Below are 12414 nucleotides of genomic sequence, written 5' to 3' on the forward strand. Positions count from 1 at the left end.
AAAGTGAATTTGCTCTGTAAACCTTCACCCAGATCACCAAAAAAAAAAAAAAAGAAAAAACCATTCATCCACAGATGGATACATAGGTAGACAGGCTGGTTGATCAGGTATGTCTCAGCAAAAGGGAATATAACCATGATCATATGTAAGTTTGGCAGATGATATTTCTACACACACATATGTATGTGCTATAAGAATGTCCATATATATAATAGAGCTAACAGAGGGAAAACTTATTAACTTCTTAGCCACAGCCAAGCAACCTGAGGGAGTGAGTGGTTGGCCCCATGGGCTCAGGACCACGTTAGCAGGGGACATTGAGCTTAATCAGCATAACACACTACACAGAAACACTGTTCTACATCCTACTGTGATAAGTTGCAACTGGGGTCTTAAAAGCTTGCAAATAGCCATCTAAGATGCAACAACTGGTCTCCCCTCATCTGGAGCAAAAAAGAATGAAGAAAAGCAAAGCTGCACAGAAATAGTTCAAAGGCAAATGCCAGCCTACCTGACACTGAAACCAGAAGAACCCGTGGTGCCCAGCTGGCACTGTCAACCACTTGGAAAGGGACCAAAATGGGAGATGCTGGATAGAGTGGGAGAACAACTTGGAACAAAACTCAAAATCAGAAAAAAGACCAGGCTTATTGGTCTGGTAGAGCCTGGCAAAACCCCCGAGACTATGGCCCTTAGTCACCCTTTGGGCTTGGAATTGAAAGTACTCCTGTGGCTTCCAGCTAAACAATAGACAAGCTTATAAGGTGAAAATTTACACCAGGTAGGTACATCCTTAGAACAATCAACTATGGGAGATCTGAAGGGCAGTATTTGCACAGGGTGATAGCTCAGAGGGTAGGAATGCATAGGAAAGAAGGACACAGGGAAAAGGTAACCACCGAGAGGAAATGGGAAGAGAGCTGTTACATTATGGGAATTATAGTCAATGATGTGAAACAAAATGTGTATGAACTGCTGTATGGAAAGTAATTTGCTCTGTAAACTTTCACCCAAATCACAATTTAAGAAAAAAAAAAAAAAAAGGAACTTCATTTTCTGGCCGAATCTCTGTGTGTCTGTGAGAAATTGATCTTTGTTCTGTGTGAGAAGTTGTCAGTGGGCCACCAGGAGGCCCACAGAACTCTGGGGACCCAGAGCCTGCAAATGAATCTTAAATTACAATCAAAAGTCCATGAAGCTATTCATGAGAGCCCCAAAGTGGAAACAACCCAAGTGTTAACAAACAGATGCATGGATAAACAAATGTGTGATATCCATAGAGTGCAATATTATTCATAAAATGAAATGAAGTTCTGAACATGCTACAACATGAATGAACCCTGAGAACATGGTGAAAGAAGCCAGATGAAAAGGCCACACAAATATTGTATGATTCCATTTACATGAAATGTCCAAAATAGGCAAATCCATAGAGATAGTAAGCAGACCCGTGTTGCTGGGGGCTGGGGGAGTGGCGGGAACAGTGAGTGACTGCTAATAGATATGGATTTTTTAGAGGATGATGAAAATGTTCTAAAATGGATGTGGTGATGGTTACACAACTGTGAATATCCTGAAAACCACAAAACTGTACACTTTAAGTGGGTGAATTATATCTCAATAAAATTGTTAAAAAAAAGTCACTGAGGATTAAATAACTGACATGATAAGATGATGATGATGACTTCTTTCCTTTAAATTGTATTTATTTTGTTGTTGAGAAAATACACAGCAAAGCATACACCAATTCAACACTTTCTATGTGTACAATTTAGTGACATTAATTACATTATTTGAGTTGTACAACCACTTTCACCTTCATTTTCTGAGTTGCTCCTCCCTCATTAACATAAACTCACTGCCCACTACAGTTCCTATCTAATCTTTCCAGCTACTGTTGTCAATTTGATCCTTAGAGATAGTTCTTAAAAGAATACAATGCTAAAGACAAACTTTCTTTTTGCTGGTTAAGGTAAACTATTCTTTGGTTTTAAGAAGACTTCAGGGGATTTTTTTCAGTTTAAGATTTAAAGATGGTCTCAGAGCAATAGTTTGAGGGGTTAATCTACCCTGTATAGCTCCAGAAAGTCTAGAGTCCATGAAAATTTTAAATTCTGCTCTGCATTTCCCCCTTTTGATCAAGATTCCTTTATGGAATCTTTGATCAAAATGTTCAATCAGGCAGCAACTAGTTCTTCTGGTCTTGGAGCAAAGGAGGCAGTTGTTCATGGAGGCAATTAGCCACATATTCCATATCCTCCTCCTATTCCTGACTTTCCTTCTCTCTCTCTTGTTCCAGGTGAATAGAGACCAACTGTGTCTTTCAATGGCCATCTGCAAGCTTTTAAAACCTCAGGCACTAAGCAACAAACTAGGAGGTAAAACAGAAGCACTAAATCCATTATTAGGCCAATAAACTGGGATGTCTCATGAAACCATGACTTTAAGCCTCCAAACCAAGGAATCAAATCCCATGAAGTTTTTGGCTGTACATAGGCAGCCTCAGCAGCTACTCCTTTTTTGTCATTGTTGTAAATATTTCTATAACACAACTTTTGCCAATTCAACTTTTTGCAGATGACAGCAATTACAATAATTGGCTGTGCAAACTGACCTGAATCAATGCAATTTTTCCATCACCATTAACCCCCTTTTCTCCTCCCTCCCACCCCTGGTAACTACTAATAAATTTTGATCTCTATACCTTTGCCTTTTTTTTCTTTTTACCCATTTTTGCTTATCCATTCATCTGTTGATGGGCATTTAGGTTGCTTCCACCTTTTGGCTATTGTTAATAACGCTGCAATGAATACTGGTGTACAAGTCTCTTTCTGAGTCTCTGCTTTCAGGTCTTTGGGGCATATACCTAGGAGTGGAATTGCTACATTATATGATAGTTCCATTTTCAGTTTTTGAGGAACGTCCACTGTTTTCCACAGCAGGTATACTATTTTGCATTCTCACCAAAAATAGATAAGGTTTCCAATTTCCCCACATCCTCACCAACATTATTTTCTGGGTTTTTTTTTTTTTTTTTTTTCCATCTTAGCCATACTAGTGGGATGATGGTGATTTTTTTAAGAGCTGGAAATGGTGCCTTAGTTTGTTAATGGCAATAGCAAGAAATTAATATCAAACAGAACATTTTTGACCACTTACAATATACTAAACATTGCCCATCTCTCACAGTGAGTCCTCCATGTACCACAAAAGTGTTTAAATACTGTCCACTTTGCAGATGAAGAAACAGGTCCAGGGGACTAGCAGCCTCCAAAGTCCCATGAAACCAGTAAGGAGCCAGTGTAGACTCCCACTCGGGTCTGATGTACTCCAGGGTCTGAGCTCTTGAGCTCTTAACCCGCTGCCCCCTCCTCCTCTGCTCAAGGCATTTTTCCTTCCTCATTTAGATACACTCCCACAATCTCATAAATCTCAGGAGAAAGATGCAAGCCAGTGAGAAGTAGAGAGGGCAAGGGAGAAGGAACAGAACAAAATCCTAGGATTGCAAAAGCGGTTCTTGCAGATTTATGGCTCCCAGTTGATCTATTAATGCATCACAACAAGGAAGGCTGAACAAATAGAAACGTGGCTTTCCATTTCAGTAACAAGCCATAAATAAACAAGCATCTGGCCCATGCCGCCCAGGCCAGGCGCACAGGACCAGGCCTTCTGGGGAGAGATGCAGGCTCCTCTAGGCCCAGCTTAGAGCAGAAAGTTCCCTACATACCTCTCCCAGGACAAGGAGCTGCATCAACACCAATGGGGGTGGGGAGAGACACTACAGACTGAGCTCAGGACCCTCAAAGCTCTCTATCCCTCAGCTGATACAGGTCTTCAGCCATACTCAGAGGTACACAGGTATCGGCTTGAGGTTTGGAAAGGCCCCACCAAACAGATGTTCTGAGACATAGAGACACATGCATGGTATTGGCAGGGGAGAAGGAGACTTGCTCAGTCTGGAACTTCACAAAGCCCTCACCAAGGCTGATGTCTCTAGACAGAGCTGTGGTCCACTCTCAGGGTCAAAAGTCCCCGTCCTGTGGGCCAGAACTACCATCCTACACACTCCTGCCTGGTGTGAAGGACACCCAAAGCCAGCCTCCTTGCTCACCGCCCACTCTTAGGATCCCAAGGTGGGGCCTGTAAAGGGCCAGGAGGAGTGAGAGAGAAGCTCTGAGTCAGAAGGCCTGGCTGCCAGACACCTGGGTTCTGCAGCAGTAGGCGTGCAAGGAGCCAGTGAAATGGGCAGGATGCCATTCCAACTCTGGCTTTCCCTTCTCATGAACCACTCGCCCCACCTCTCTGTGCCTCAGTCTCCCTAGGTCAGTTCAGATCACAGGGGCTGCTATGCAAATTAAATGAGATTCTGCAGGTAGACCTGGTGACCAGGGCATTAAGGGCTTAGAAGGGGCTCACACCCTGGGTGTTCATGTACCCTTAGAGGTCAACTGAGAAACTTCAGGGGGTCCATAGATTCCCTGCAGGACATTAAAAAGCCTGTATATGGAATGAGCACCCCTAGAAAGCTCCAACAACACACTTGCATGGTCACTGATTACCTTGAGGCCACTTATCCTTCAAACCCCAAACTCCGCCCCTTCCTCAACCTGAGGCCACTTGACTAGTTACCTGTCTGGGACAAGCGGCATGGAGCGGGAGTCCTTCATCCAGCTGACCAATGGGGCAGGGGAGCCCTGAGCCTCACAGTCCAGGATCACCTCTTCACCAACCTTGGCTGTGACTCTCAAGGGCCTGTCTGCATCATGTGACCCATTCACATGAATCCTGGGCTTGGCTGTGGGTAGAAGCAAGCAGAGGCTGTGAACAGGGCAGGGATGAATGGGATGGGTGGCTGGAGGAGACCAGAATAGCTTCCCAAGGAAGCAGAGGTGGTGCTGTGACCCTCCGGAGGCCCAGAAGCTGGGTGTGGACTTGTTATATCAGGGAGGGTGCAGGCTACACGTGTGGCTCCAATCCAATGGTTCTCGATTAACCTTCTCCCTTCCCTCTCCCCAAAACCACTCTTGCTTGGAAGCTCGTCTTTCTTGAATGACCCTGACATGGTCTCTCCTGCTGCAATATCAACACCTCCTTCAGCTTCTCTTCATCCTGGTATCCCCTCCCCAGGGACATTCCAGCAGCTTCCGTCCTCTGTTCTCTCCCTTCTGATCATCTCATTCATTCCCATGACATGAACCAGACTCTCTCTCTTGTTCTCTCAAACCCTGGTTGGGGATGGATAATTACTTGTGCATGTCACTTCTCTCTCCTATTAAGCTGAAAACTGCATTGATGGCAGGGTCATATGATAGTCCTCATTCTTACATCCTCTCCAATTTCTAGCTTGGTGCCCATACACTGAAGGCACCAGATACATGTCTGACAACCATAAACAAGCCATCCAGGTGAGGATATCAAACCCATCTAGCCTTCACCTATCTCCCACACAATCATACCATGAGTCATTCATTCAGAGAGGAAAAGATTGGCTTGTGTATTTGTTCACTCATCCTTGACATAGCTACTAAGTGCCCAGCCCTGTGCTGGATGCTGGGGACATGGCAGCAAAGGCGACAGGCCCGATCCCTATCCCTCTTGGTTCTATGATACCTGGGGAACAGTGAGACCCATCAGCTCAATATGCAATGATTACTTAATCACAGCTGTGTTGAGTGCTATGAAGGGAATTTCCAGATTGTTTACAGCAAGGTGACTTGATCCAGGCAGGGAAATCAGGAAGAGCTAAGATCTGATGGATGGAGGAGTCGGCTAGGCCAAGAGGCGGGGGTAAGGGCATTCCAAACAGAAAGAAATGAATGTGCAAAGGCCCTGAGGCAGGAAGGAGCATTCAAGAAAATGAAAGGAAGCTAGAGGGTTGTTTTTACACCACCTGGAACAGTGGTCTGAGAGAGGACAGCTTTAGTCTATGTGTGTTCAGAAGAAAAGAATTTAGACATAGGGCTGTTCAGGGGTCATAAATCCTCAGGATGCAGGTAAGGTCAAGCTGTCCATCCTCCTGCTTCCACACCCACTGTGCCCCTCTCCCAGGACCAGGGCCTCCATCACTCACTGTTCACAGAGAGCCACATCTCTTGGCTGGAGAAGCCCACAGCATTGGTGGCCGTGCAGACATAGGCCCCTGCATCCTGGGCAGATGGCTGGACAATGACCAGAGTGCCATCCTTACTCACATTGTAGTGGGGACCCCTGGAGGTCAGGGTATTGGTATCCTAGGGCAGAGCCACAGGTGATATCAGCAGAGCACCCACAACCCACCAATGTGCACCACTTCCCCTCCCATGATGCACTGAAGCCCACCAATCTGGTTGCCATACCTTTCTGGTGTCTGGTTCTACCTACCTTAGTCCAGGTAATGGTTGGGGTGGGAACTCCCAAGGCCGTACAAGGAAGAGAGGCCAGAATGCCTTCATTAGTGATGTGGTGGGTGATAGCGGTCTGGATTCTAGGCGGCACTTTTAAAAAAACAATTTCAACAGGAGAATAAAAATGGCATTGCATCTACAGCTACCAGTGCTTGACCATGGCTAAATTCATTGCCCCAAACAGGAGGGCTGCCTGCGGCCAGGGACCAGCTGTGCCATTCCTTTGCTCTGGGACTTTGGATAAACCATTTAATCTTTTCGTAGTCATATTCCCTGACAAGCAAAAAAGCTAAATTAACTGCAACACTCAGGGATGGACAGATAATAGTGTTCATGGAACACAGTGAACTTCAAGGTGTCAAATCCAGTTTGAGCACCACCCAGATTTGCAGGTGTGAAAATGGAGGTCCCTAAGAGAAGTGAGGGATGGGGATATTGGATGTGGAAAAGTCAGGATGGAAACCAGAAGCCACGGGCTCTGATGGCACAACTTGGAGCTCTGTTAGGGAAGGAAATGCCCTTCCCGCATCTGCCAGGTGGCCAAAGCCAAAATAAATGAATAAAACTTAAAAAACTCTTTGTCAGCAAGTTGCTTCTGACTCATGGGGACCACATATGTTGCAGAGTAGGACCAATCCATAGGGTTTGTCTTGGTTACAATCTTTTGTGGAAGCAGCTCTCTGGGCCTTTCCTCCATAGTACTGCTGGATGGATTTGAACCACCAACCTTTATGTTAGTAGTTGAGTGCAAAGCATTTGTGTCACCCAGGGACCTTGGCCAACAAGTCAATAAATACTTGTTGGATAGAAATGAACTGAGCCAAGAGAGGCTGCGCTGGTTCAAGCCAGCCCTACGGACAGGCTGTACCACGCACAGTGAGAAGTCAAGGGTACAGCACTCCGTGGGAGGCCAAACTCACTGCCATTGAGTTGATTCCGACTCATAGTGATCCCCTTTGGGTTTCAGAGGCAGTAAATCATTACAGAAGTAAATTGCCCAATCTTCCTTCTGAGGAATGGCTGGTGGGTTTGAACCACCAACCTTCTGATTAGCAGTTAAATGCCTTAGGCACTTCGCCACCAGAGCTAGGTCTATCCTAGCCATGCCCTTTGCTGGTGCGTGGTCTTGGTGACTTCACCTCTCAGCTTCCTTAACTTCAAAATGTGGAGTCTTTAAAAAGCCTACCTTATGGAGTAGTTATGAAAACATCATACAATGGTGTTTTATTTTTCAATGATAAAAAGAAACTAAAGTTTAGAGCAATGAACCTACTCTGCATGACACTAATGGTGAATACATGACATTGTGCATTTTTCAAAACTCATGAAATTGTAAACACGAAGAGTGAACTCTAGTGTAAACTGTGGGCTTTAGTTAACAAAAATGTATCAATCTTGGTTTATCAATTATAACAAATGAGGGACTACATGGTGTAAGATGTTAATAACAGAAGAAACTGTGCATGAGGAAGAAAATGTAAGTAGGAACTCAGCATTTTCTGCATAATATTTTTGTATACTTAAAATTGCTCTAAAAAATAAAGTCTATTAAAATCACTTAAAAATATAAGTGAAAACATTTGCAGAACCTAGCAGAGGGCTGGCACGTGGAAAGTGCTCAACCTCCTATTGTTATTATTCATTGGGATTATGGGGAGACAGAACACCTGGGTTCCAGGCTCAGCCCCTCTCTGAACTCTGGTTCTTTCTCTATAAAACGGGGAAGGGCATGTTCTTCCTGCTCACCTCTTGGGAGTTTTATGAAACAAATGAGGGGGGAAAAGATATAACATACTTGGTAAGTTACAACATATAACCAAACTGAGTTTCAAAATCTCACCTTACATTAAAAAGAACAGTAATACCAGGCTGGATGAGAAGAGGGGAGCAAGGACCCTCAAATGCCGTGGGTGGGAGGACAATTGGGTCAAATACACTAAAAGTCCTAAAAATATGCACTGTCCATGACTCCAAAATCAATCCACAGTAATTAATGAGCCTCAGGAAAGAACTGGTCCTGTGGGCAAAGGTACAGTAAAAGGACATTCATCTTCACCAGTGAAAATCTGGATGGGGACAGAGGCCTCATGGTGCATCCAAGCAGGGAACCTTCTGGTGTTTAACCTATGCTTTTGATACTTATTGACACAGAAAATAGTCATAATACACCGTTAAGCAAAAACCTGAAAAACTCAAGTTGCAAGACAATAATATAATGTGTTCCAGTTTGGTTTGAAGATACTTATTTGTATGTGTATATAAATAATCTATAGATACATATTGTCATCAGATGCCGTGGAGTTGGTCCCAATTCACAGTGACCCTAAGTACAACACAACGAAATGCTGAGCCCATCATCACAGCCACTGTGTCAATCCATCTTGTTGAGGAAATCTACTTTAACAAGCATGATATCCTTCTCCAGGGACTGGTCCCTTCTGACAAAATGACCAAAATACAAGAGATGAAATCTGGCCACTCTCGCTTTCAAGGAGCATTCTGGCTGTACTATCTCCAAAACAGATTTGTTCGTTCTTCTAGCAGTCCATGGTACATTATATTCTTCACCAAGATGACAATTCAAACGCATCAACTCTTCTGCAGTCTTCCTTATTTATTGTCCAGCTCTCACATGCATATGAGGCTACTGAAAAGACCAAGGCTTGGGTGCACCTTACTCTTCAAAGTGACATCTTTGAAGGGTACATTTTAAAGAGGTCATTTGTAGTATATTACTCAATGTAATATGTCATTTGATTTCTTGACTGCTTCCTTGGGCATTGGTTGTGAATCCAAGTAAAAGGAAATCCTGACAACATCAATCTTTTCTCCATTTATCATGATGTTGCTTTTTGGTTTGTAAGGATTCTTCTTTTCTTTATGTTGAGGTGGTATCCATAAGGCAGGCTGTAGTCTTTGATCTTTATCAGTAAATGCTTCAAGTCTTCTTCACTTTCAGCAAGCAAGGTCGTGTCTTCTGCATATCACAGGTTGTTAACAAGTCTTCCTCCAATCCAGATGCTGTCTTCAACTTCACATAGTCCAGCTTCTCAGATTATTTGCTCAGCATACAGACTGAATGAGTATGGTGAAAGGATACAACCCTTCCTGATTTTAAACCATGCACTATCCCCTTGTTCTGTTCAAACGACTGCTTCTTGGTGTACATACAGCTTCTTCGTGAGCACAATTAGGTGTTCTGGAATTCCCGTTCTTCATGGTGTTATCCATAATTTGTTATGATCCACACACTCCACTTGACATTCCTTTGTGTAGTCAATAAAACATAGGTAAACATCTTTCTGGTATTCTTTGCTTTCAACCAAAATCCATCTGACATCAACAATGACATCTCTCATTCCATGTCCTCTTCTGAATGCAGCTTAAATTTCTGACAGTTCCCTGTCAATATAATGCTACAACCATTTTTTAATTATCTTCAGTAAAATTTTACTTGTGTGTGTGATATTAATAATATTGTTCAGTAATTTCCACATTCTGATGATTTGGAATGAGGATAAACATGATCTCTTCTAGTCGGTAGGCTAGGTGGCTGTCTTCCAAATTTCTTGGCATAAAAAAGTGAGTGCCTCCAGTGTTGCATCTATTTGTTGAAATATCTTAGTGAGTATTCCATCAGTTCCTGAAGCCTTGCCTTTTACCAATTCCTTCAGTTCAGCTTAGACTTCTTCAATCAGTAACATCGGTTCTTGATCATATGGTATCTCCTGAAATGGTTGAACATTATCCAGTTATTTTTGGTACAGTGACTCTGGGTATCCCTTCCATCTTCTCTTGATGCCTCTTGCATCATTCAATATTTTGCCCATAGAATCCTTCACTATTGCAAGTTGAGGCTTGAATTTTTTCTTCAGTTCTTTCAGCTTGAGAAAGCTGAGCCTATTTTTCCTTATTGACTTTCTAGCTCCAGGTCTTTATGTACATTTCATTACGGTATTTTACTTTGTCTTCTCTAGCTGCCCTCTGAAATCTTCTGTTCAACTCTTTTACTTCATCATTTCTTCCATTTGCTTTAGCTACAAGAGCAAGTTTCACAGACTCTTCTGACATCTGTTTTTGTCTTTTCTTGCTTTCCTGTCTTTTCAATAACCTTTTGCTTTCTTCACATATGATGTCCTTGATGTTATCCTACACATTTTGGTCATTGTGTTCAATGTGTCAAATCTATTCTTCAGATGGTCTCTAAGTTCAGGTGTGATATACTCAAGGTCATACTTTGGCTCTCATGGATTTGTTTTAATTTTCTTCAGTTTCAACTTGAACTTGCATATGAGCAATTAATGGTCTGTTCCATAGTCATCCCTTAGCCTTGTTCTGACTGAGATATTGAGCTTCTCCATCATCTCTTTCCACAGATGTAGTTGATTTGATTCCTGTTTATTCCATCTGGCAAGGTCCACATGTATAGTCACCCTTTATATTGTTGAAAAAAAGTATTTGCAATGAATAAGTTGGTGGTCTTACAAAATTCTATCATGCAATCTCTGGTGTCATTTCTATCACCAAAGCCATATTTTCCAACTCCTGATGCTTCTTCTTTGTTTCCAACTTTCACATTCTAATCACCAATAATTATCAATATATCTTGATAGCATGTTTGGTCAATTTCAGACTGCAGAAGTTGGTATAAATCTTCAATTTCTTCATCTTTGGCTATAGTGACTCGTGTAAATTTGAATAATAGTCATATTAACTGGTTTTCCTTGTGTAGGAACATTATCCTATCACTGATAGCATTGTACTTCAGGATATATGATAATGAATGCTACTTCATTCCTCTTCGTCATTCCTGCCATAGGAGACCATAGTGGCCAAAACCAATTCATGTCAACTGGGATACTGATCTTTAGGTATTCCATTTTATTTCTGACAACTTCCAATTTTTCCATATTCATACTTCATACACTACACATTCTGATGATTAATGGATGTTTCCAGCTGTTTCTTCTCATTTTGAGTTATGCGCCATCAGCAAATGAAGGTCCAAAAGCCTTACTCCATCATGTCCTTAAGGTCACCTCTACTTTGAGGAGGCAGCTTTTCTCTATTGTATTTTAGTGCCTCTAACCTGAAGGGCTCATCTTCTACCACTGTATCAGACAATGATTCACTGCTATTCATAAGGTTTTCAGTGGCCAATTTCTTCAGAAGTGGACCTGGTCATGTCTTTCTTTTTAGTCTGTCTTAGTCTGGAAGTTCTGCTGAAACCTGTCCACCATGGTGAACCTGTTGGTATGTGAAGTACTAACATATTTTTCAATAGATATATAGATAGATACAAATATGTAAAACCAAACCAAATTCACTTCCATCAAGTCAATTCCAACTCATAGCGACCCCCTTCACATTTCCAAGGGAGTAAATCTTTACAGAAGTAGATTGCCGAGTCTTCCTTCCATGAAGTGGCTGGTGGATTTGAACTGCAAACGTTCTGGTTAGCAGTCAAATGCCTTAGGCACTATGCCACCAGAACTTCTTATAGATATATAAGAACATATATAAGGAATATATGCATAAATAAATTATATAAGGAATTTTTTTTATATAGTATATAAAAATTTATAATATACACACACAAACTACATAATCAGCAGTCCCCAACTTATTGTGGGGTTCCATTCTGGTGACTCCATCGTAAGTAGGTTTTGATGTAAGTCTAGTACCTCATTTTTTTTTTTTTTTAAATCATTGTTATTGCCTTTTCTTATTGGTATTTTTATAAATCTGATTTTTATTTGTCTTTGGGGGATGGAGACATTACATTTGAGAACGATGCCATTAGCCAGTTAAACATTATAGCACTGTATGTAGCACATATTTCTAACAATAATATATACAAGAAAGAAAAGGATGATCATAAGTGCAGTTTGGGAGCTCTGGTAGCATAGTGCCTAAGGCACTTGACTGCTAACCAGGAGGCTGGTGGTTCAAACCCACCAGCCACTCCTCGGAAGGAAGGTTGGGCAATCTACTTCCATAATGATACTGCCTCAGAAAACCAAGGAGGGGT

The 12414-nt window shown here is 42.2% G+C and overlaps 1 protein-coding gene across 1 annotated transcript in view; it reads right to left on the minus strand.

Annotated features, from left to right (window-relative positions):
* The window catches only part of HMCN2 (hemicentin 2), a 211885-nt gene that overhangs the window by 118281 nt on the left and 81190 nt on the right, over positions 1–12414 (minus strand). Inside the window, exons 20-22 of the mRNA XM_007944228.2 lie at positions 6361–6473; positions 6071–6230; positions 4630–4795 (exon numbers count right to left, since the gene is read on the minus strand). Coding sequence (XP_007942419.2) covers positions 4630–4795; positions 6071–6230; positions 6361–6473 — 439 coding nt within the window. The remainder of the gene's footprint in view (positions 1–4629; positions 4796–6070; positions 6231–6360; positions 6474–12414) is intronic.

Source organism: Orycteropus afer, unplaced genomic scaffold, assembly GCF_000298275.1.
Source record: "Orycteropus afer afer isolate SDZICR_OR568_19922 unplaced genomic scaffold, OryAfe1.0 scaffold00123, whole genome shotgun sequence".
Taxonomy (NCBI): Eukaryota; Metazoa; Chordata; class Mammalia; order Tubulidentata; family Orycteropodidae; genus Orycteropus; species Orycteropus afer.